General features: G+C 55.7%; 2 protein-coding genes across 4 annotated transcripts in view; one reads left to right on the top strand and one right to left on the bottom strand.

Moving 5' to 3' along the window:
- ZNF768 (zinc finger protein 768) lies at nt 1–3,279 on the top strand. The gene is made up of 2 exons (XM_084883037.1): nt 1–978; nt 1,270–3,279. Exons 1-2 carry the CDS (start codon nt 894–896, stop codon nt 2,763–2,765), a joined length of 1,581 nt encoding a protein of 526 aa, XP_084739163.1. The 5' UTR covers nt 1–893; the 3' UTR covers nt 2,766–3,279.
- Nucleotides 3,280–10,007: 6,728 nt separating this feature from the next.
- Nucleotides 10,008–24,996, bottom strand: part of ITGAL (integrin subunit alpha L) — a 32,561-nt gene continuing 17,572 nt past the window's right edge. The window contains exons 16-32 of one of the 3 annotated variants that reach the window (XR_014794852.1): nt 24,768–24,928; nt 24,505–24,656; nt 22,696–22,785; nt 21,519–21,572; nt 21,357–21,430; nt 20,955–21,096; nt 18,731–18,844; nt 18,518–18,597; nt 18,339–18,425; nt 16,884–16,959; nt 16,036–16,149; nt 15,764–15,820; nt 15,582–15,683; nt 15,143–15,238; nt 14,387–14,497; nt 11,213–12,844; nt 10,008–10,413 (exon numbers count right to left, since the gene is read on the bottom strand). Coding sequence is in view for 2 of the 3 variants with exons in the window: in XM_084881838.1 (XP_084737964.1) it covers nt 12,671–12,844; nt 14,387–14,497; nt 15,143–15,238; nt 15,582–15,683; nt 15,764–15,820; nt 16,036–16,149; nt 16,884–16,959; nt 18,339–18,425; nt 18,518–18,597; nt 18,731–18,844; nt 20,955–21,096; nt 21,357–21,430; nt 21,519–21,572; nt 22,696–22,785; nt 24,505–24,656; nt 24,768–24,928 (1,684 nt within the window). In the remaining variant the exon portion in view is untranslated. Of the gene's footprint in view, nt 10,414–10,540; nt 12,845–14,386; nt 14,498–15,142; nt 15,239–15,581; nt 15,684–15,763; nt 15,821–16,035; nt 16,150–16,883; nt 16,960–18,338; nt 18,426–18,517; nt 18,598–18,730; nt 18,845–20,954; nt 21,097–21,356; nt 21,431–21,518; nt 21,573–22,695; nt 22,786–24,504; nt 24,657–24,767; nt 24,929–24,996 lie in introns of those variants that run through there. The other 2 variants (XM_084881838.1, XM_084881839.1) reach the window with 2 other exon arrangements.

The raw sequence follows: 24,996 nt of genomic DNA, 5'->3' as shown, positions 1-24,996 counted from the left end.
GGGAGGGTGGAAATGAAGAGCAGTGCGGGTAGGCCCGCCGGCGGGGGCAGTGGAATTCTAGCGGGAGTGTGGGGGTGTCCCGGAGTTCCCATGAGTTCAGGGAGGGGCGGGGGCCCGTCCAGGTTTCCGAGGCGCGGCCGGAGCTGACCCCGAGGCCCGAGAGCGAGGGGAGCTAGACGCCGCCCCCGCTGGCGCCGGGCAGCGTCGCTCCTTCCCCTGACCTTGGTCTCGCTTGTCACCTCGCCCTTGGCCGCAGTCACTGACGGGTGCAGAGTCCAGTGGAGGACAGACAGACCCCCGGGCGGACGGAGACCTGGGACACAGGCACACAAATTGCCCCAGGCCCTCCCGCCGGCTCCAGGACGCTTCGTCCTCGCCCACCTCAGCGGCGGGGCCATCCAGCCCAGGGTTAATGCCAACGAGTTTCCGCCTCCAGCCGCTCCTAGAGAGGCCGCGGCGCGAGCCACCGGGGGAACTGGCCGCGGACGGACACTTCCTGTGCGGGGGGAGGGGTCGCAGCCGCAGCCCGGCCTGGGGCTGGGGGCCAGACGGCGGGGTCTCGCGCGGGCAGCCGGGCCTGGGGGCAGCAGGGCTAGTCGTGAAGTGCCCCCCACCTCCGAGGACACCGCGCGTGGGGGCCTGTGAGGGCCCAAAGCCAGCGGAGACCTTGTGGGTGGAGGCGGGGCTCCGGGGAGGGCAGGGGAGGGGCCCGGCCGGCCGGCCAGAGAGGCCCAGGGTCAAGACGTCCGGCCTTGGGGGCTGGGGCTGGGCCGCCGGATCCCCTGGGCGTCGCTGAGGGGGCGGGCGGCGAGGGCCTGGGTCTCGGGGCACTCAGGCCGGGTCGTAGGATCGCTCCGCCATCGCCGCCGCCGCCGCGCTGGGAGCCAGCGGGGATGGAACGGGAGGCGTCGCCGTGGGGCCTCGAACCCCGGGATGTGCAAAGTCCTGACGAAGTGGGGCCCGAAGGGTTCCTCAAAGGTGAGGGAGGAAGCGCCCCTCCAAGGACCGTGCCTGGGACGGGGGAGGGGGCTGTAGTCCGTGGGTGGGAAGGGAAGGGGGATTTGGACCCCTGGGACTCGGAGGAGGTGGGGGCGGGGACTGGGTGTCCTGGGTGTGCCGTGGGGAAGGTGGGAATTTCAGCACCTGCACAGGGGCCAGCGACCATGTTTGAGGAGCAGGGAGACGTTTGTGCAGCTAATTAATGGTGGGACCCAGCGACCTTCCAGGCGCCACACAATCTGGGTTTTCTGTAATTCTCTGATCCTGCAGGCAACATGCGTGAGAATGAGGAAGAGGAAATTTCTCAGCAAGAAAGCACTGGGGACTATGAGGTCGAAGAGATACCTTTTGGGCTTGAACCCCAGAGCCCTGGGTTTGAGTCACAAAGCCCAGAGTTTGAACCCCAGAGCCCCAGGTTTGAGCCTGAAAGCCCAGGTTTTGAGTGTCCAAGCCCTGGGTTTGTGCCCCCAAGCCCCGAATTTGCACCCAGAACCCCTGATTCAGATTCTGAGAGCCCTGAGTTTGAACCACAAAGCCCTACTGGGTATGAGCCCCAAAGCCCTGGGTGTGAGCCCCGGAGCCCTGGGTATGAGTCCCGGAGCCCCGAGTTCAAAACCCAAAGCCCCGAATTTGAAGCTCAAACTTCCAAATTCCAGGAAGGTGCAGAGATGCTTCTCAATCCCGAGGAGAAGGATCCCTTGAGCGTCCCCCTGGGAGACCATCCCTTGGACTCCTTCACACAGGGGTTTGGGGAGCAGCCCGCAGCAGGCCTTCCCCTGGGGCCACCTTTTGAGATGCCCACAGGGGCCCTGCTGACTACACCCCAGTTTGAGATGCTCCAGAATCCTCTGGGCCTGACAGGAACCCTGCGGGGTTCGGGCCGGCGGGGTGGCCGGGCCAGGGGTGGACAGGGCCCTCGGCCTAACATCTGTGGCATCTGTGGGAAGAGCTTCGGCCGGGGCTCCACCCTGATCCAGCACCAGCGAATCCACACGGGTGAAAAGCCCTATAAATGTGAGGTCTGCAGCAAGGCCTTCTCTCAGAGCTCCGACCTCATCAAACACCAGCGCACCCACACGGGGGAGCGGCCCTACAAGTGTCCCCGCTGTGGCAAGGCCTTCGCCGACAGCTCTTACCTGCTTCGCCACCAGCGCACTCACTCTGGTCAGAAGCCCTACAAGTGCCCTCACTGCGGCAAGGCCTTCGGAGACAGCTCCTACCTCCTGCGGCACCAGCGCACGCACAGCCACGAGCGGCCCTACAGCTGCCCCGAGTGTGGCAAGTGCTACAGCCAGAACTCCTCCCTGCGCAGTCACCAGAGGGTGCACACCGGGCAAAGGCCCTTCAGCTGCGGCATCTGCGGCAAGAGCTTCTCCCAGCGCTCGGCACTTATCCCCCACGCCCGCAGCCACGCCCGCGAGAAGCCTTTTAAGTGCCCCGAGTGCGGCAAGCGTTTCGGCCAGAGCTCCGTGCTGGCCATCCACGCCCGCACCCACCTGCCCGGCCGCACCTACAGCTGCCCCGATTGCGGGAAGACCTTCAACCGCTCCTCCACGCTGATTCAGCACCAGCGCTCCCACACCGGCGAGCGGCCCTACCGGTGTGCGGTGTGCGGCAAGGGCTTCTGCCGCTCCTCCACGCTGCTGCAGCACCACCGCGTCCACAGCGGGGAGCGGCCCTACAAGTGCGATGACTGTGGAAAGGCCTTCTCGCAGAGCTCCGACCTCATCCGCCACCAGCGGACCCACGCCGCTGGCCGTCGCTGACCGGGGGCCCTGTGGGGTGGGGAAGTGGTGGGCAGAAGAGGAGGGGACGGAGTTAGAGAAACCTTTAGAATAGTGGGGAAGCTGGAGGAGTTGAGGATTCTAGGAGGAGAGGGGGCTAGGGAGGAGAAAGTTATATGCCCTGGAGATTTATGGGAAATGGGTAATGAGGGGTTGGAGGTAGGCCAAACAGGCAGCAGGAGGCTCTGGAAGAATCCAGAAAGAGGTCAACAGAGACCTGGCCTCAGCAGCAGCATGCCCCTTCGTGTCCGCCTGCTTGGCAAATTGCTAGACGGGGGAGGGAGAGGGGGGGAGGGTTACTTAGTTAGAGCGGGGTAGCTTAGTTCCGTAGCTACTGAGACCCTTGTTGAGTCAGGAAGAGGTGAGGGGAGGTGGGATGGGGAGTGAAGCCCAGAGTGGGGCCTGGGCCTCTGAGTGCAAACCCCAGTCTCCCTTGTCTTCCTCAGGCTTTGGAGCCCCTGGATTTGAGTTCAATAAAAACCTCTATGTGGTTAAAGAGCTTTGTCCTCAAAGTGTGTGCATGGGCAGTGGGAGGCACTGGGTCATAACTGAAGAGCCAGTGGAGCCACAGGGCCGCATCTGGGAAGTGCTGTTGCAGTAAGTCAGGGTTTCACTGGCTTGGAGGCCCAGGAGAAGTGACTTGCCCGTATCTGCCCCAGTCATCGTCCACGCTTTGAATGCTGCACAGACACAGAGGAGCCTGTTGTGGGTTTGAGAAAGCCTTTCCACTCTGTGGCTGTCCCTCTTCCCAAACAGGGAGGGTCTGCCCTTGGGCCAGAAAACAGACCCTGATTCTCATATCTGGGCAAGGAGCCCGTGGACCATTCCTCCCCAGCTGAGCCGCTCCCCCACCCCACTCCCCAGCCCCACACCCCACCAGCTGCAGCCTCTAGCCATGCTCTGCAGATCCTGCCTCTGACCAGGACTTCGAGTTTCAGACCCATCCACAGGGGTCTCTGTATTGGACCCAGTACGAGGGCTGGATGTCAGCGGTTAAGAGCCACCCCCCAGGCTGGCCTGATTTGCCACAGCTCGTCCTCCTTTTTGGGACCCCTGAACCTTTCCGTGGGATCACCCTGTTACCACACCATCTTTATCCTACTTTCCCTCAGAGCCTCAGCCCTCCTAACACTGGCTCCTTAGGAAAGGATGGGAAGTTGATGCCATCAGTGATTGGGGATGGGGGATGGGATGGGGGGGAGGTGAGGGAGGATTCTGGGGTGTGGCCTGTGATACCTTAGCCGAGGGGACAGGCCATGCCTTGGGGAGGCACCTGGCTGCTAGGCACATCTTGAGATGAACTGCGAAGGGCCTGACAGTGCCCTGTGGAGGTCTATTTATTTCACAGATGAGGAAAACGGAGCTCACAGAACTAAGTGGCCTGTTCAGAGTTACTCTGTGACTTAGAGGCAGATAAGACATTCGACCAGGTCCACCTGGCTCCACCTGGCCCCAGCTTGGCCTCAAGGCAGGCGGGGAGTCATTGCTCTATGGCAGGGGTCCTCAAACTTTTTAAAGTGGGGGCCAGATCACGGTCCCTCAGAGAGCTGGAGGGCCGGACTATATGAACTACTAATTCCTACTGTAACACCTCGGCTGCGCTCACTGCCCAAAAAACCTAGCGGGCCGGATCAGACTCCTCTGCGGGCCGCATGTGGCCCGCGGGCCGTAGTTTGAAGACCCCTGCTCTATGGGGTCTCCAGGGCCTCAGGATCCCGACATCATCCCCACCCCCATGCCGTCCTCAGGGCCTTAGAGCTTGTCAGGAGTGAGCCACTTCTCCAAGCACATCTCAATCTGGCCTCTCCATCCGCAAGCCCTGGAAGGGGCCTGGGAGATGGTGTGGTTCTGTAGAGTTTGGTTGTGTTTAGTGGTTTTCAAAGTTTTCATTATTTTTGGAAATAGAACCCTTAAATTAAAATCTGTCTCTTAAAGATCTTTATAAACACTATGCACATTTTTATACAGACACCCTACCATACAAAATTTCAAATATTAAAATACTCTGACTCCTATATGTAATATAGTTCACATATGTAAGTATATACATAGAACTGCATTTCACTACCTGAAATACTATATTTGGAGACATTACTTAAGTGTTTTTTTCTATTACACAATTTAATTTTCATATTTTGGAGTTGATTCTTTTTTCAGCTTCCAAATATGTTCATACCCTTTTAAGCTGGTCACGGTGCTTGTGGTGCTTAATTGATAAAGTAGCTTGTACACACAAAACATCCTATCTAATAAAAGAGTAATATGCAAATTAACCATCACTCCACAACAAAATGGCGGTGCCCGTAGCCACAAGATGGTGGTGCTCAGTCCTCTTAGCCCTGCAGGAGTCCCCAAGTCCGCCCAGTGGCAGCAGTCCAGGGTGTCTAGCAGGGAGGCACCTGCCATCCACTCAGCGATCCCCGCCCAGTGGCCACAGCCTGGGGTGTCCAGCTGAGAGGTGCCAGCGCCTTGCACGATCCCCAGGCAGCAGCAGCAGCCTGTGCTGGGATCTCAGGCCAGCAGGGCCATGCACCCCCACTGCACGATCTTCAGTCCAGTGGCAGCCTGGGCTGGGGTCTCAGGACAGCAGGGCCACATACCCCTGCCATGCCATCTTCAGGACAGCGGTGGCAGCCTGGATTAGGGCCACGCACCCCACCTAGAGATCCCCACCTTGAGATGGTTGCCTGGGCTGGGGTCTCAGCCTGGACAGGGCGTGATCCCCTTCCAGCAGTGGCAGCCTGGGGTCTAAACCATTGAGTCACACTAGCCAGGCAGATATAGAGGAATCTTAAATGTTTCTTAAAAAAAAAAAAAATTATATATATATATATATATATATATATATATATATATATATAATTGATTTTTTACAGAGAGAAAGGAAAAGGGATAGAGAGCTAGAAACATCCATGACAGAGAAACATCGATCAGCTGCCTCTTACACACTCCTATCTAATAAAGAGGGAATATGCAAAGGAGGGCATTTTGGGGTGACCAGGGTGTCAAGGGAGGGCAGTTGGGGATGATCAGGCTGGCAGGGGAGCAGTTAGGCATCAATCAGGCTGGCAGGGGAGTGGTTAGGGAGTGATCAGGCTGGCAGGCAGAAGTAGTTAGGGGCAATCAGGAAGGCAGGCAGGTGAATAGTTGGGAGCCAACAGTCCTAGATTGTGAAAGGGATGTCTGACTGCCTGTCCCATGGATCAGGCCTAAACAGGTAGTCGTACATCCCCCAAGGGGTCCCAGATTGGAGAGGGTGCAGGTTGGGCTGAGGAACACCCCTGAACTCCCCCCCACCCTGTGCACGAATTTCGTGCACCGGGCATCTAGTACTATATAATAAAGAGGTAATATGCAAATGAACTCTCACACCCTCACAAGATGGCTGCCTACAACCAGGTCAGCAGGGGAGTTAGTGAGGGACAACCAAACAACTGAACAGCAGGCTGTGTGGGGTGACCAGGCCATTAGGGGGGCAATAAGGGATGACTAGGTCAGCAGGGGGGGCGCAGTTAAGAGTGACCAGGCTGGCAGGGAGGGAGCAGTTGGGGGGCAATCAGGCAGGCAGGCAGGTAAGCAATTAGGAGCCAGCAGTCCAGGATTGTGAGAGGGATGTCTGACTGCTGACAGTCGGATATCCCCAAAGGGATCCCGGATTGGAGAGGGTGCAGGCTGGGATGAAGGAATCCCCCCACCCCACTGTGCATGAATATTGTGCACCGGCCTCTCATTAGTATATAAAAGCTGATCAAATGAGGGTGGGGCTCAGCTGCTCAGCCCCCACCCCTTTCTCTTGTGACAATTCCCGAGGTACCTCCAGATCCCAGGTTGGGCAGACCAGACCCAGGAAGAGCATGCGTCTTCCCAAGATCACGGTGGGAGAACCAGAACTCCAGCAGCAGCTGTCTTGACTTGTGGTCCAGGATGCTGCTTGTACCACACCATCCTGCACACTAAACCACTACTCTGCCCAGTTATCAGGCTGCTGGGCTGGGAACAGGGACCCACAGTTTCCAAGTGCTATTTAAGGCTCATCACAGCTCTGAGATGGAGCAAAAGTAGATGCACAGTTTTGAGTATGTGAAACACAGAGTTTATTCTTGTATTGTTATTTATTATTTTTTATTTTATTTTTTTTTAGCTGTCTTTTTTTTTTTTTTTTTAATAAGTTTTTATTTTTCATATTATTACAAATGTTCCTTCCCCCCTCCCCACCATTGCTCTCCTCCACCAGGTTCCCACCCCACCCTCTGCCCTTTCCCCTCTCCCCATTGTCCTCATCCATAGGTGCACAGTTTATGTTCAGTCTCTTCCCACGCCCCCCTCTCCCCTTTTCCCCAAGAATCGTCAGTTCACTCCCCTTCCATACCTCTGATTCTATTATATTCAACAGTTAATATTGCTCATCAGATTTTTTAAATTTCCTTGGTTTTTAGATTCACTTGTTGATAATTACGTATTTGTTGTTCATAATTTTTATCTTCGTTTACTTTCTCTTCTGAAAGAACCCCCTTCAGCAATTCATATAATTCTGGTTTGGTGGTGATGAACTCCTTTAGCTTTTTTTTATTAGTGAAGCTCTTTATCTGGCCTTCGATTCTGAGTGATAGCTTCGCTGGGTAGCTTATTTTTGGCTGTAGGTTCTTGCTATTCATCACCTTGTATATTTCTTGCCATTCCCTTCTGGCCTGCATGGTTTCTGTTGAGAAGTCAGCTGACAATCGTATAGGTGCTCCTTTATAAGTTACTACCTTCTTTGCTCTTGCTTCTTTTAATATTCTCTCTTTATCTTTTGCTCTTGGAATTTTAATAATGATGTGTCTCGGTGTGGTCCTCTTTGGATTCCTTTTGTTTGGAGTTCTGTGCACTTCCTGGACTTGTAAGTCAAATTCTTTCACCAGGTGGGGGAAGTTTTCTGTCACTATTTCTTTCAGTATGTTTTCGATATCTTGCTCTCTCTCATCTTCTGGAACCCCCATAATTCTGATGTTGGTTCGCTTGAAGTTGTCCCAGAGGTTTCTTACATTATCTTCAATTTTCTGGATTCTCTTGCCTTCTAGCTTCTGTGGAGGAGTGTCTTCTGGCTCTTTATGTTCCAAATCTTTGACTTGATTCTTGCGATCTTCCCTTCTGTTTTTAGGACTCTGTAGAATATTTTTTATTTCAGACAATGTATTCTTTATTTCTTGTTGTTCCCTTATCATTTCTTGATGGTCTCTTTTCATATCCTCATAGGCCTTATCCATCTTTTCTAGGAAATTCTTGAAAAACCTTATAAGCGTAGATTTGAACTCTATATCCAGACGCTTTTTGTCCTCCATTTCTTTCGTTTGTGATCTATTTTGTTGTCGCATTTCGCAGTTACAGATGGGACGGGATTTCAGGGTGGAGCCTGCAGCTTTGGCTTCCGTCAGCCCCGCCCTATGCGGGTCCTTCAGTGCTCGCTGCCGGCGCCTCTGAGAGAAAGGTGCCCTCGATTTTCGCCTGCTGCCAAACAGTCTATGCTCTCCCCCAATGAGCCCGGTATTGGGGTTCAGTTCAGTTGGAAGTGGAGTTGGAGGTGGCGTTCACAGCAGTCTGGAGCCCCAGTCTCCTTCCCGTCAGGGCAATCCCGCGGCACAGCCGGCCGTCCCTTCTCTGCTCGCTGTGTGCGCGCCTCCGGGACCTCCTTTCTCCGCTACCCCGGGGTTCCGACTTACAGCCCAGCTCCCTCTGGCTGAGCCTGAGTCCCCGGGGTCTGGCCCAGAACGGGGGTTCAGAGCAGTCAGGGGCCCAGCACAGTCGGAGTTTTCTCTCCTTCCCGCTTGGGAATGCCCGCCAGGCACTCGGCCTCCCTCCTCTCCGGCTCCGTCCTCTCCGCCCGCGCCGCGTGTCTCCGTACCTTAGGCTTTTACAGCTCCTCCGTGTTTCCTTCTGGTTTTCTCCTTGCTTCTTGTTGTAGGATTTCCAGTCAGTCGACTTTCCTGTAGTTCTGGGTAATGTCCATTTTATATTTTAGTTGTATTTTATTAAAATTGTTGTGTGCGGCTGCGGCTAGTTGCCTACCCGAGCAGCCATCTTGGATTCTCTCGAGAAATCCTTATTTATTATTTTGCATACAAATAACTGCAAATCTACTTCTGCCCACCCCTGTACAGTTATTTCTATTTTACAGATGAAGAAATGAGTCCCAGAGAGAATAATTGCCCCACACCACACAGCAGAGCTGGATTCAGACCCAGGGCTGACTGGGTTTGCCTCCTTTCGTATCAACACTAAGATGTCATTTTGTCACCATCTCCCTCCCGTGAGTGGAGTGTTTCCTGGAGGTGCGTGCTTCGTCATGGCAGATTCATCACTCGCATGTGCTGTGTGGCATGTAGGCTTGCATGTTACGACTCACATTTATCTCCATTTAATTTCTAACTGGATGCAACTAGATGTAACCCATGTAAAAAAAAATAAAAAAAAAAAAAAAAAAAAAAAAAAAAAGGCCCTTTGGGGATCCTCAATAATCCCTGAGTATAAAGAGGTCCTGAAACCAAAACATTTGAGGGCCACACTGAACGAAGGCTTCCTTTGTGCCAGCCCTGGTGAGGGTCATCGTTGGCAACATACCCGAGTGAGGCCCGCGACCTGCCTTCCAGAACCTCCTACTCTCGAGACAGGAGCCCACACAGTCAGTGTGATGTGCTCCAATGAGGTATGAACAACGTGCTGTGGGCTGGGTACTTCTGCCCAGGAACTGTGGGATTGAGAACAGCTGTGAAGCCGGAGGGTGTTCCTGGCTGGAAAAGGGTGGAACTGCACGTGCCAGTGAGGGGACAGCATGTGCGAAGGCACAGCGGCGGTGGGGAAGGACACAGCTCTGCGAGGACAGGTGCTGGCAAGGAAGGTGGGAGACCTGGGGGTGAGATGGCAGGTCTGGTCCTGAACTAAGCCTCCAGATTGTTTTAAAACAATTAATTTTAAAAATATTTTCTCTTTAGAGAGGAAGGGAGAGAGAGAAGCATGGATGTGGTTGGCCGCTTCCTGCACTCCCCCTTACTGGAAACTTCCAAACATGTTCCAGAGCTCGAAACCCTGGGCATGTGCCCTGACTGGGAATCGAACCAGCAACCTTTTGTTGCACTGGATGCCACCCAGCCAACTGAGCCACACCGGCCAGGGCAAGCCTCCCAGATCTGTGCTTTTTTGCTTCCAACCTGGATGCGAATATGGACTCCCCCCCCCCCCCCCCCCCCCGTCACAGAATGTCACCTCTTTACAGAGCCTTTCCTTTCCTGGCCGCCCACCTGAGCGGACCCTCTCCCTCACCCTCTCACTTGGTATCCTCACTCATTTCCTCTCAGCCCTATCACTACCTGGAAGCATATTTCCACTTTTTTCTCGATGGAGTGAAGCTTCCTGAGGCATGTTCACCCCATGTGCTCAGAGCACAGAACAGAGTGTGACACAAAGCATTCAAAGAAACATCGTGTGAGTGAGCACAGCCTGACAGGCTCCCCCTGCAGACACTGTCCTCTTAGTAGTTCTGTGATAGTCCAGAGTTAAAAGGGACCACGAGAGGGCAGCAGTGACTGGCCCCTCTGTCCGTCTAAAGGAGGAGCCTCAGGGATTTCAAAAAAGGGAGAGTCTGGTCTGCTCTCACCTTTTTTTTTTTTTTTTTTTTTTGCTCAGATATGCCTGAAGTTTATTAATGATGCCCTATACACACATTTGCTACTAAAAATTGAAAGTGTCTCAAAAAATGTGTTACAACTCAAATGAGTACAAGAATACAGTATATGCCATGGCATAATTCTTTTTTTTTAAGGTTTTATTTTATATACCTGTACATAATTATTGATTTCAGAGGCAGGGAGAGGGAGAGAGATAAACACATCAACAATGAGATAGAATCATTGATCAGCTGCTTCCAAATGCTTCCCACTTGAGCACGTGCCCTTGACTGGAATTGAACCCCAGACCCATCAATCCTCAGGCTGACACTCTTGCCACTTAGGCAAGGCAGCCAAAACCGCTTCATAATCCTTAATAATACCAGAAAGACCTGGATTTGATTGGCAATCACTACAGTCACAATCAGTTATTGGCTCATGCTTGTTCTTCTTGCGGTTTTGAATAGCCTCATTCCTTCGCCTCAGCCATATTGGAAACAGGCCTTTGAGGTCTCTTTTAAGACTCGCCATGGTTCTCACTCCACGTTTCCTCATGTAGACCAGGCCATAACTCCTTGTCAGTACATATTCTTCTGTGTCCTGTTGGGGTGAAAGGTTTCCGGAACCTTCTTCATTGGACGGCTGAGAAGAGGACCCCGTGGAGGGGCCGTTAAGCTCCGCTGGTGAAGCCATTGCTCGCCCAGACGCAGGCTGGAGTCCCTCCTAGAATCCGGATGCAGAGTTCCAGCAGGAAGCGATGCTCCAAAACCTCCAGTGGTCTGCTCTCACCTCTTAGTAAGTTGTCAGTGCTTCCCCGGCCTTCCTCACTTCCTGTGTCTCTCTCCGCTTCTCTTTTGAACTAGCCCACAATAGCAGGTGAGGCCAGTCTTAGGGTCCTCACAGAAAGAGAGATGAGAGAGAGAGAGAGAGAGAGAGAGAGAGAGAGAGAGAGAGAGAGAGAGAGAGAGAGGGAGGGAGGGAGATGGAGAGATAGAGAGATAAATAGAGATGAGAGCTGCTTGGGCCCCCTCTTAGCGAAAGGGTTGAGAAGAAAATGTTCACTTAATGAGCGGGGCTGGAACGTGGCTCCAGCACAGAAACATCACCACATCAGACAGACTTTCCCATTTATTGGCACTGGGGGCCAGGTCCCCACCCTGAGCTCAGGTCTCACAGGGGAGCCGGTGGGGTGTGACCGAGTCCTGTGGGGCTGTGGAGTAGGCGCTGTGGAAGGCTGAGCCTTAAGAGGGATGCCATGGTCCCATCCAAACTCCCTCCATTTCCCACAGGCTCCCTGCTTAACGGAGTGATATGTGTCAAGCACCTACTCCGTGCCAGCCCTGTGATATCACCAGGATTCCAGGCACAGTGCCTACCCTGGAGCTCCTGCTGGATCTGAGACGCGGATAGGAAATGAATCCTTCACAATGAACACATGGGATCCCAGCTCTGACGGACAATTGCAGGCTGGCGTCAGCATGCATGGTGTGGGAACCCAGATGAGCCAGGGCGGGCTGCCCTGGGGCACAGAACAGAGTAGGACACAAAGCATTCAAAGAGAGATCTGAAGACCGATGAGAGTCAGCCAGGAAGAGGGAAGAATGAGGGGGCAGAACAGGCTGGGTGAAGGCAGTGAGGCAGGACAAAGCTGTGTAACCGGAGCTTAGCAGGGAGGGGGGAGGGCTCTGCCGGAGGCGGGGGAAGGCAGGGGCCCTTTGGCGCGGGCCCCCTGAGGCTGTTTTGCAGGTTTGGGAGGCACAGGAAGGAATCCGGTCTCTAGCTAAAGCACAGGGTTTTCGGCAGGAGCGGTGACACAGGTCAGATCTGCTCTCTGGCGCAGAATGGAGGCCGGGCTCCGGGCAGGAGAGAGCGGGCAAGGCTCTGGGAGCCTAGGCCTCTGCGGGCCGCGGGCAGGTGGGTCGAGAGCTGGCAGTGTCACTATTTCTCCAAATTTAGATCAGCCGCTCTTCCAGGGAGGAAGCCAAGCCAGGACCAGCCGGTAACCACAGGCCTCACCTTGGCAGCTTCCTGGCCGGTCCCTTGGGGGCAGGCAGGAGTGAGCTCCATGTTCAAGACTGAAACAGGGGGCTGAGCAGGGGCAGACTGGCTAGAGCAGCGGTCGCCAACTAGTGGTCTGCGAGGTCCGAAAGGTTGGCGACTACTGGACTAGAGGACACAGTGACATGCAGGCAGAGCAGAGTGGCACCAGCACCCCAGTCCGGCGCTGGCCCTCTGTGCCAGCCTGGCTCAGTCTGTGCCGCCTCCGTCCAGGGCCGTCTCCTTGGGGAGGAGATCCACGCAGCTCGGGTCCGTGGCCTCTTCCTCAGACGCCAGCTGCCCGGGGCCTTCTCCGGGGACCCCGTTGGCGGCATCGGCGGTGGCCTCCATCTTCTCCTTCAGGTTCCGCTTGAAGAAGCCGACCTGTAGGAAGAGCGGGACTGAGTGAGCAGACGTCCATGGGGCACAGCTGGTCCAGGCAAAGCATGAAAGCACCCTTCATGTTAATTATCCGTGTGAGCCATGACACGTGGTGTCCGCTCCAGGGACGGGTGAGAGTGTCCGCCACACCTGGGTCTTTGCAAAATGCTAAAAAGCTGTACGTTTCCTGGTTCATTAAAACACACACACACACACACACACAAATTTACATATAGATTGATTTCAAAGAGAAAGGGAGAAGGAGAGAAAGAAAGAAAGAAAAACATCAATGATGAGAATCATTATTGACCGGCTCCCTCCTACATGTCCCTTATTGTATTGGAGATTGAGCCCACAACCCAGGTATGTGCCCTTGATCAGAACCAAACCCGGGACGCTTCAGTCAGCAGGCTAATGCTCTATCCACTGAGCCAAACCAGCCAGGGCCACTGGTTCATTCTTTTGACTCAGGAAAACGCCAGGTACCAATACTTTAGATGGGTGGCTTGGGGTGCATATTACAATATCTAGTAATATTAATAAGAGCCGATGCTTATACAGCGCTTAGTATGCGTCATATGGTCTCTGTTGAAAGCTCCAAACATATACATTATTTGGCTCAGCGACTCCAGGGCTGGGAATTGATTTGAAAGAATATTTGGAGCAGTGAGCGAAGGTGTGGGTAACAAGAACCTTGAAACAGGTGTAAGTTACAAACAATTTAAATGTTCTCCAGCAGAGAACGTGCTAAATACACGGTGGGGCACCCGGAGGGCAGGGAACCACTGGTTACAAAGCGAGAAGCTCAGACGGGAGGGCGTTGAGGTATAACATTGGGGATAATATGAGTTTCCAGGCGGTAACACAGTCTAATCCATTCGCGTTTCCTACACACACACACACACACACACACACACACGCTGACTTTTCCCTCTCACGCTCACACATACACACACGTTGACAACAAAACCACAACCTATGGGATAGAAACAGAAAGGTTGTTTTAATGACAGCCCTCTGGGGGTTCAGTAGAAAGAAACTTTAATTTTAGGTCCTTTCCTGGGACGTGTGCATGTTTCCAGGCCACACTGCCCTCCAGCCCCGTCCTCTCGCTAACTTCCACTCCCCCTTCAATCCCAGTCCCGGCCCGCTCCCCGGAGGCCCACGCGAGGCTGCCGAGCCACAGGCTCCAGAGCACGCAGCCCCGCAGGGGAGCCCCCGTCATGTGTCCCTGTGTCTCCCCCAAGAGACTGTGAGCCCCACAGAGGCAGGGCCTTGCTTGTGGCACGCGCCTCTGCACCCAGCGCCTGGCTCTGGATATGTGGGTGAGCGCTTCTTCCTCCCCCCGGCCCCACCCTGCCTGGGCAGGCTCGGGGAGTGAGGGGGGGAGTCTCTGGGCCTCAGTGGCCTTATCAGTAGAAGGTGGGAATAGGCTGAGACCCTTAGAGGCACTGATACTCCTGGCCTCGCCATTCTCCTCCTGGCTCTGCCATTCCCCACCCCCGCCCTTCTGCTCAGCCAGGCCCGTCCTCCAGAAGCTCCCACCTTGTAGAGCGCCAGGAAAATCAGCAGCAGCAGCAGCAGCCCGCCGGCACCGCTCAGCACGTAGAGATAGAGCATGTCCTTCTCATATACGACGTCCACCTTCAGGACGACCTGGGAGGACAGAGGGGGGAGTCAGAGAAGAAGCCCCACCCCCAGATGTCTTGTGAGTCCGGCCTCAGTCTCCAGGTCTCCGAATCTCCAGTCTGGACTGTGTCGCACCAGGCTCTGGCCCAGGCCCTCTCCCCACACACCCCCGCCGCGGCCACCAGCGTGAGCTGGCGAACACCACACAGTCCGAGGCGGCTGCCCTCCGCGCCAGGAGGCAACGCCAGCATCGCAGCTCAGCCTGCACAGCCTCCCTGAAGTGCTCTGCTCACCTCTTTAGCCGCAACTTCCCTTCTGTGCTGAGCCTTCTGCTCGTACCCTGCCCGCCCCTCTCAATCCGGCCCTGCCGTTGCTGCCTCCCGCCTTGGCCTTCGGTCCTGCTCTGCCTGGGGCCTGGGCCCCTTCGCTGAGCTGCCTCCAAATCCATCTTTACTGACGCATCTCGGCCAGGTAGCCTCGCCGTCTGCTTGCTCACCAGCGGCGGTGAGAGCCCTCGGCTTCCGCGGAGCCTTTGCCCAGGCCGGTGCTCTGGCTGTGGGAGTTCCCCCTGTGCCAGCCCACACCTCCCCTGGGCTGCCACTGCCAGCTCTGCCCCTGTCCTCGGGCCTCTCCGCTGACCTCTGCTCCGGGGCCTCTGGGAGGTGAGCATACCTGGGCCAGGGAGGCGTTGCTGCTGTAGAGGTGGAAGTGCCTGCTGCTGTTGAAGGAGACGGAGAGGGAGCTGCAGAGGCTGATCATGGAGGAGGCCTGTGGGAGGGGGAGGCATCAGGGCCGAGCACAGGCCCAAGTGCCGCTGACTCCTGCCCCACCTCCACCTAGGGCGGAGGCGGAGGAGAACGGGTCCGAGTGGTGCATGGCAGCCGGCCGGCTGCGGGTTCTGCAGCCCCGTGTGCCACCCCCACTGCTGGAAGGAGTTCCCCATAAAGAACCATGAAAACAGCCTGCAAACGTGGAGCATGTCATGGTTCTCTTTCATCTGCAACTGCATAAACATCGGGACTTTTCAAGGTAAAAACAGGAAACGCAGAAAGACATCGGTGAGAACCCCCATCCCCTCCCCCATCCCCTCCTGTCTCGCCAGCAGCGCTACCTTGATCTCCCCCACCAGCTCCACAGTCCCGGTCACTCGGACGAGGATCTCCCTCTGGAAGGCCACTGGGCAGCGGAACTGGGCTCCAGGCAGGCAAGGCTGCTGGGAACACGGAGAGCAGGGACTGAGGGCCCATCTTCCGCCTGCACGCGGCCCCCGCCCCCTTACTCGCATGTCCCTACCTCAGCCACGCTGGGTGGCCTTTCCAGGCTCTCACTGTGACAGGCGACAGGAGGCTCCTAGGGATGAGGATCTGTTAGTCCAGAGCTGGGAGGACTGGCCTTCCTCTCCGCCCCACAGGCAGGCCCTGGCATTCCGGTTCTCTCCGCCTGGCCCTTGGCACTCAGACACCACCGAGGGGGCAGGACTCATCCCTCCTCACTCCCTCCCCAGTCTGTACCTGCTCCGACCCAGCCCCTCAGCCCTGGGCGTGCTCCCCTCCGGCAGCACTCACCATCTGCACGGCCCACGTGTGTTTGACGGGCCCTTCGCTCGGAGGCCCTGGCACCCCGATCAAGGCCTCCAGGGCGGGCACGTGAGGGTCATGGACAAATGGCTGGATCTTCACCTGGTACAGAGGACAAGTGGCTGCTGAGCCCTGAAGCCAGCCACCCTCGTGCCCTCCAAGCCCAGTGCTCACTGGCTGAGGCCACTCCTCAGGCTGAGGGCACCACCCGCCCTGTCCTCAGTGACATGTGCGGGTCCCAGGTGCTTCTCTGCCTTCTCCCCGTGGCACACCTCCCACGTCCTGCGAGTCACTGCTCAGATACCATCCTGGAAGTCTGCCTCACGAACAGGGCGCTCCCCCGCCTGTGCTCCCCACGCCTGTGCTCCCACAGTGCTCCACGCCCCCAGCGGGATGGCCACGGGTCTGCTAGGGGCCGGTATGTCCATGGGGCTGTGGGTTCTGAGAGCAGGAGCTGTGATTTATTTCACCCGCTTGCCCTACTGCTTGGCACAGAGACCAGCACAGAACAGGCCTCAAGAAAAGTCATTTTCTGAATGAGCAAAAGCATGAATGACATTTAACAAGGCTAGATGCAAGAATTATTTAGCCAACGAGGCTTGGGAAAGGCTCGTTTTGGCAACTGCATTTAAGAAACATTTCCTGAGTATTTTGTACAAAAGAGCCAGCCGCCTGTGCTGTCCCGGAAGACTGCCGGGCGGGCTGAGAGAGCGCAGAAAGGGCCGGGGACAGCAGAGGCCGGGCCCCCCGCCAGACCCCGTCTAACTGCCCTGCAGCCTCGGTCCCGGGGGCTGCGCAGACGTGACCGTCAGGGCCCTCCGCGCTGCGGCTCGTACCTTGTAGACGTGTTTGACCTGGTGGGTCTTGGTCCCCTTGGGGGTGAAGATTATGTAGCGTGTGGAGCTTTCCTGGCTGTGGAGAGAGGAGCGGAGGTAGAAGGTGGAGAGGACAGCAACCCAGAGGCAACCAGGGCTGGCCACAGAAGCCTCTGAGTGGCCAGCACTGGTGGGGACCTCGCTGGCACCTCGGAATCCTTACAAGGCCCCGCTATTTCCCTTCGGAGACTAAGGCAGGTGGGAGGGGGCAGCCTCTTGCCCAGAGTCCTGCAGGGAAGGGCCAGGACCGGACCCAGGGGGCCTGTGGAGCCAGCAAGCAGGCAGATGAAGCAGAAAAGTGGAGGAGCTCAGTGACACACCAGACACTCCACTCCCAGGTCTCCCGTGCTGGCCACTGCTCATCGCCTGCGCAAGTGCGCCAGCCCTGGCTGCCTGCCACCCATCTTTCCCTTCCTCACAGCACCCTGGATCCTGCCACTCACCACACAGAACCCATCAGAGGCTTCCAGCCCCCACAAGGTCAGGTCCAAAGCCAGATCCCGGTCTGGCTGCCTGCTGGCCCTGCACAGACCAGCCGTCCCCTGAGTCCCCGCTCCTGCTCCCAGATCTGCGGGCTGCTGGCTGCTCCAGGCCTTCTCCAGGCTGCTGTCCCCGAGGAGTGTCCCCTCCTCCCTGGCCTGGTCCTCACGTTCCAGACCCCGGTTCAAACCCCGGTTTCCTGCCCCTTCCACCTCTCCTCCACCCACACCATCCTTCCCAGCTCTAATGTCATAGCGCGTCTGACAGTGTCACTGTGTCCGGCATTGGTTTCAGAAGCACCGGAGACCCTGGCTCAGGCCTGGCCCTGCGCTCAGCTCACTGAGCTCCTCCACCTTTCTGCTTCATCTCCTTTTCTGCAAATGCGAAAATCCAACCTGGGCCCCCTGGGCCTTCCTTCCACAATATCCTGAAGCCCACTGCTCCCGTGGGCGCGGAGTTCGGTCTGTGATCCGAGTGCCAGCGCTGAGCGGGCAGAGCCACCTGAGCGCTTCTCGCCCACCGCTGCCCGCAGCGCTGGCAGGAAGGCCGGGCGCCCGGCACCGCGGAGAACGAGCTCGGCTGGGTCTTAGACTCAGACTCAAGCTCAGAGCCCGGCGCCAGTGCTTCCCCGCCGTGGACTCTGAGCCTCCGTTTGCTCATTGGTGAAATGGGGGCGCAGCTGCTCCCCAGGCGCCAAAGCCCCCCGTGAGAGCATGGGCGGAGCAGTGCCGCCCCAGGTCTGTGGAGGTCACACCCCTGTGCCTTTTCATCCCCCAGAAAACGGTGATCTGACTCAGAGCTCTTAAAGGGCCTTCGCTCTTTTGTGCGTTGAAAACTGATGGCCCCGGGGTGACGGGGGACGACCCTGGACCAGGGCGGGGCTTTGAGGGACAGCGGGGAGGCAAGGTCTGGGCCCTGGGTGGGAGGGAGACTCACTCCTCCGTGAGGATGTTGATGGGGAACAGGACTGGGACGCTGGTGGTGGCTGAGTTGTCCTCCAGGAGGCCCGGCTGCTCGTTGTCACTGCGGGGCAGGGAGAGGCGGTTAAGAGCGGGCTCGGCCTGAGCTGCAGGGCACCGAGTCCGGGCGGGGTGGTGGCTGCCTGGGCTGCTCACCAGCTCACATTGGCGTCCAGCGTGACTGCGTCCCCCCAGGAGCTGTTCAGCAGCGTGTGAAACATCACCTGGATAACAACCTGGCGGGGCGGGAGGTGAGGGAGGGCCTGAGCCCCGGGGCACCACACAGCCCCCAACCCAACCTCATAACGGCATCACTGAGCTGCCGCCCACGGGGGCTCACTGCGCCGCCCGCCCGGCCTGAGCACTCACCGAGCTGCCGGCCTTAAAGATGGGGGAGCTCACGTTGCAGGAGAGGCCTCTGGTGGGAAGCCGGGGCTCCTCCTCCGGCAGCTCCTGGCAGCTCAGAGGCAGCTGGCTGTGGGGCTGGGGTGAGGAGAGAGAGGACGAGTGTTTTAGCGGCCAAGGCGAAGGGTTCCCAGAGGCCGCCGACCCTCAGCTCTGCCCCTTTTGGGCACATTCTCTGGAGTGGGGCCAAAGCACAGGGGCACAGCGAGAGTTAGTGCAGGGTATTGACAATAGGGAGAACCCCTCAGAGAGGCAGGAATGGTGCAGCCGATCGTGATGCCGTCACAGGAGAGGATATTGGGAGGGTGTCACGCTGCTCTTACAGCGACACTTCCCGCCACCATTTTTAAAGCGCCTGATGGAGGCAATGCAGCACCATTCCTCGTCATCACACCCTGCGAGGACAGGGTCGGCCGCAGGTGGGGAAGGGAACTCGATAAGGGAACAGAGGCCGGGAGGTGAGTGACTTGCTCAAGGTCTCACAGCGGAGGAAGCTGGCAGGGATCTGGCAGGGACAGGAGTACAGGCCTGTCTGACTCGGCATCTCAAGTTCTTTGTCACTCCGCTAGATGCCCCTTGGGGAAGCACTGGGTGCTGCTGTGTAAGAACGGGCCAGTGTCCACGGACAGGTGAGGGGGAGAGTGTGCTCTGTCCCTGCCACCGGAGAGCACCTGGCCTTCAGGTGAGTGAACGTTACACGTGCTGTCACACGGACCTCAACAAGTCATTGTGAGTGAAGTCATACAGGCACAAAAGGACAAGTGTATGATCCCTCTCGTAAGCAATATCCAGAATAGGCAAATTCAGAGGTAGAAAGTAGAGTCACAGGGGCAGAAGAGGGGAACAGGAAGTTATTGCTTAAGGGTACAGAACTTCTGAAATGATGAAAGAGTTCTGCAAATAGATCTCGGTGATGGTTGCACAACATCATGAACGTACCCAAGACCACTGAACTGTATGGTTAAAACGGTAACGTTTATATCACACATATTTTACCACACTAAAAACATTAAAAAAAATATGGGGGGAAATGCCATTGTAGTAAAAACAAATATAGAATAAATAAGTTGATAAATTGTCCTAACTGTTTTTGGCTCAGTGGATAGAGTATTGGCTTGCAGACTGAAGAGTCCTGGGTTCGACTCCAATCAAGGGCATATGCCTGGGTTGAGGGCTTAATTTCCAGTAGGGGGTTAGCAGAAGGCAGCTGCTCAATAATTCTCTCTTATCATTGATGTTTCTATCTCTCCCTCTCCCTTCTTCTCTGAAATCAATAAAAATATATAATCCTATATAATAAAAGCCTAATATGCTAAGTTCTAACTGTTAGTTCTACCATTCGACCAGTCTGTATGATGTGCACTGACCACCAGGGGGCAGATGCTCCAACCAGTAGGTTAGCTTGCTGTTGGGGTCTGGCCAATTGGGACTATGCAAGATGGACTGGATATGCCCTGGAGCCCTTCCACGGTCCTTTCCTGCCCGACTGTGCACCAACGGAGTCCTTCGGCCTGGCCTGCATCTTCTCGAAATCAGGGACTTCTTGGGGGATGTTGGAGTCCAGTTTTGGCCTGGTCCCCGCAGGCCAGGCTGAGGGACCCCAGGAATCTGTGCACTGGGCCTCTTGTGTGTATGTGTGTGTGTATATATATATATATATATATATATATATATATGGTATATATATATATACACACACACACACATATATGAGATGCAATTTGTATGTATAAACAGAAGGACAAATACCAAAATAGTCAAAGTGGTAATTGCTGAGCTGTAGAAGTCTGGGTTTTTATAATTCCCGAGTTTCTGTGGGGATCACGTATTACTTTTGTAATCATAATTTTAAAAATGCAAGTTGTATTTAAGACAACCCAGGCCTCAAAACCCATTGGTCACCTGTAGGAGGGCGGGAGGTCTCCCTGACCCTGTGCGCATGTTCTTGCTCAGGGGGTCCCAGAGCCTCTGCCACGGGACCCTCTCACACCCTGAGGGTGTCCTCACCCCCATTTGGTGGTTGTGGAATCTGAGACTCAGAGAGGGGAACCTTGTATCTCAGGCCACACAACTGAGGGTGGCCATCGGGCTGTGACCCCAATTATGGCCCGAAGACCTGTGCTTGCTGCCCGTGCCCGGCTGCTGGGTGCCCAGAGGGGCAGGGGATCCGGGGCTCGGCCTCTCTCACCTTGAGCACCTCCACTTTCCTGAAGGACAGTCCCCAGGGGAAAGCCAGGCGGAGCTGGACCCAGTAGGCGTCTTCGCCCGAGTTACTCAGAGTCAGCTCCACGGCGAGGCTGGCCGAGGGGGTCAGCCGCAGGGCCTTGGATCTGGGGGAAGACCGGGGAAAGTCATGGGGGTTAAGGTGAAGGAAGCGGGATCGGAGGCGGGGCTTGCGGCATTGCCGGAGTCCAGAAAAAATAAACTCCAGAAACAGCTCCTGCCTGCAGGCCTGACGCTTTGCAACCGCGTTCAACCCTGACAGGAGAGCCGCGGGGACTGGCATTCTCAGGGAAGGAAACAGGCCCAGTTACCACCTCCAGTGAGGGGGATTGGCCGTCCGGGGGGAGCAGGGGGCAGCCTTACGGACCTCTCGGGGGAGAAGGACAGCCGCAGGTTGGCCTCGCATTTCTTGTCCTCGCCACAGTTCTTCTCGAAAGGGATCTGGAAGGCAAGAAAGGACTGGGAGGCTCAGGCCCCAGATCCGCGAGGGCCTGGCGCCGGCTCTCCGTCAGCCACTCTCCTCTCTCACCTCCTTGGTCTCTGAGTGGGGCGCGGGTCTCAGGATGGGCCGGATGTCCTTGCCCTGGAACATGGGGGGGGGAGGGGGGCAGGAGCGGTTAGCTGAGGCATCAGAGTTTGTGGAGGGGCAGGGAGTAGCTCAGTGCTCGGCTCAGCTGGGCCAGCTGTGGTCGCCCCTCCCAGGGCAGGGCCCACCCCCGGAATCAGCCCGAGGCCATCTGAGCAGTCCTCTTCTGGTGTAGCTCCTTGGGGGGCTGCGGACCAGGGTGCCCATCCCCTCTCTGGACAGGAGGCCAGGCCTGACCACACAGCCCCACAGCTCCTCCCGGCCATCTCCTTCCCTGGCAGGAATGTCCTCTGGGCTCATCGGCTCGTGACTGCTTCTGTGCTCCCTCTGGGACCCCCAACGCCCCCTGCAACCGCTCTCTAGATCAAGGTCAGTCTTTGCAATATTTCCAGAGCTCCCGCTCTGGGCCAGGCCCCATGCCGGGCACTGGGCATGCACCAAGAACCCAATGGGCACACTCTGCCCTCCCAGTCTGTGGGAGAAACGACCTGGCATCCTCAGGGTTACGGTGGGCAGGGGAATCTTTAGATCACGTGGGGGGTGGGGGGTGGCCTTCCTGAAGGAACGGCCTCTCCAGTGAAGTCTAAAGGATGAGCAGGAGGGGCCCAGGGAAGGACATGGCGCATGTCTGGATTTGGGGCTCAATCCTCAGTGCGGGGCATGCAGGAGGTAGCCGATCAATGATTCTCTCTGATATTTCTATCTCTCTCTCCCCCTCCCTTCCTCTCTGAAATCAATAAAAAAAAATATTTTTAAATAAATAAAGTAGAGCCTCCGTTTTAAAAATCTGGTTACATGACCGTATGTGTTTCTCGGCCTGTTGTAATCAGGTGTGACCATGTGACTATGTTCTGACCAATGGGATGTGTGCCCTGAAGAGTCCATCCATCATTTCTTGCCCTGGAGAGGCCTGAGAGCCTCCACCCAGATTCCTCTTCTTCCCAATCTTGCTTTTCCAAATTTCCCTTAAATACAAACTCCCATAAATTCCTCTCCTGCTTAAGAAAGCCATATTAGGTTCCTATTGCTTTAAACCAAGACTCCTCTATAACAGTGTTGCTAAATTGAATTTCTACTCTCCTCTATTTGCTAGCAATTCCCCCAGCTGATGTCTCCTTACCGTCATCTGGTCTCTCGGAGTCCCTTCTTCCTCCCAGAGAGAGAAGTTCAGGGAGACATTGATGGGCGAGATGAGGTCCTGAATGCATACCTGAGGGAGATAAGAATACATCTTATGGCAAGAGTTTAACCTTTGATTCCACAACCAACTGCATCCCTTGTCCGAGTTTTATAACTGATGGAATGCTGGGAACTAGTTGTCTTCATACGAGTAGCGGGAATACATTTACCCCACATCGGGGCTGCTTCTCAGCCCGGGTGTCATCCCTCAGCCCCAGTTCCACGCAGACATCGCTAAGCCACCACAGCACTTTGTTCCATGGAGTCCTGACAGAAGCACCGAATCTTTGTCTAACTGCTCTAGGCAACCTTTATTAAAGTTTGCACCAAAAAAAGATATCCTAGAACTAGAGGCCCGGCCCCTCACAGTCAGGAAGCCCTCAGGGGATGTCTGACTGGTATCGGGCCTAAGCCGTCAGTGGGACATCTTAGCACTGCCACAGAGGCGGGCCACTGTACCCGTCAGCCATCAGCCCGGCTTGTGGCTGAGCCACTGACCACCAGGTTGGCCAGCCGGGGAGGAACGTGGGAGGGCTCCAGGATATGTCTGGCTCATCTTGCTCAGTCCAGATCAGCCAGACCCCAGCAGCAAGCTAACCTACAGATCTGAGTGTCTGCCCCCTGGTGGTCAGTGCACGTCATAGCAAGCAGTTGAGTGGCCTTAGCATATCATTAGCATATTACACTTTGATTGGTTGAATGGCCAACTGGACACTTAGCATGTTGGGCTTTTATTATATAGGATAGCCTAGTTCCTTGAGAACAGGGGCGAGTCTTAGTCTTTTTGTTGTTACCAGTGCCTGACACTGACATTTGAAGTTACTCACGTCGTATTCGCCTAGTTTCTACCAACCCTCCACATTCAAGAGGAGGAAGACCAGGTCTAAGAAGGTGACACAATTTTTCCAAGGACTAGAACTAGGAAGTGAACCCAAATATTTCCAACTCCCAAGTCTAAACTTTATTTTTTTTCCTAGCATATCACAGAGCCTCTTCCCTGGCAAATTTATGCGTAGAAATTTCCAAGTTTAGTAATCGGGGGGCGGGGGCTGTGAGGAGGCAGAGGGGCACTAGCTGAGCTGTGAATGAAATAAAGTTGAGTTGATAATTGTTGAAACTGGGTGATAGGTACTTATGGGATCCATTCAACTATTTTTTTTGTACTTTTGTATGCCTGAACATTCCCATAATAAACAATATAAAGCCAACTGCAAGATTTTATACACCAATCCTATACCAAGTCTCTTATGAAATAGTCAAGAGACCAGAATAATTTAAAGTAAAACCTATTTTACACAAGACCGTGATGAGCAAACTGATTTGGGGTGTTTTAGCAATTGTTTAAGTCAATATTAAAAGACCTTTTTTCGAGATGGAGATGGATAGTAACTGCCCATGTGTACCGGCAAACAGTGACACTCTCCCTGGGTATTCTGTGGTCCTGACAAGTAATTCTGAAAGCTGGGCAGCAGCATTAGTACATGGCATAGGAAAAGGGTTGGAAAGAATGGAAAGCACTTTATAATCATAGACCTGTGGAAAATGCCCACGTGTCTAGATTAGGGGCTGGAAGGAAACGGGCCACAGGTGTTATTTCCACTGTCGCACAGAAGAGGAAGTGGTGGTACAGAGAGACCAAAGTGACTCCTGACTCAGCGGTGGCCCAGAGCTAAGCCTCGCACCCAGAGCTGCCTCTCTCGCTCAGCTCACCCCCCTTCACTTCCCGGAGCGGCCTCGCTGGCTCCCTTACCGGAAAGTGGAACCAGAGGGCAATGCAGGACTCGACGCTGGTCACAGCTACGTTCCCATGGAGCTCACGCCTCCCTCCCGGGAACAGGCCCCGGCTCCACACCCGATGGCCGTCCAGCTGCAGAGTGTAGGTGAGGTTGGTGACCAGCGGTCCTGGGCGGGGAGAAGGCAGGAGTTGAGTGGCGGTGGGTCCTGGGGCCATAAGCCCGGACTTGGGGGGGTGGGGGGGGGCAGAAGCCCTGGGAGCAGGAGGCCAGCACTGACCTTGGAACTGGGGCGTGAGGAGCTTGCCCTGGAAGCAGGCGGTGATGTTAACGCCGTCCTTCCTCTTGCCGCTGCTGGAGTGGGAGCACTCGACTTCGTGCACGGGGATCTCGGCGGGGGAGAAGGACATCCAGGTGACCACGTCCACCACGGGCCGGGAGCTGCGGGCAGAAACAGCCGCTCACGCCCCTGGCCTCCGCGGCAACCCCGTCAGGACCCCAGCCCGTCT

This window comes from Pipistrellus hanaki (genome assembly GCF_964339955.1).
Source record: "Pipistrellus hanaki genome assembly, chromosome: 4".
NCBI lineage: Eukaryota > Metazoa > Chordata > Mammalia > Chiroptera > Vespertilionidae > Pipistrellus > Pipistrellus hanaki.
This window is presented reverse-complemented; position numbering and strand designations above follow the sequence as displayed.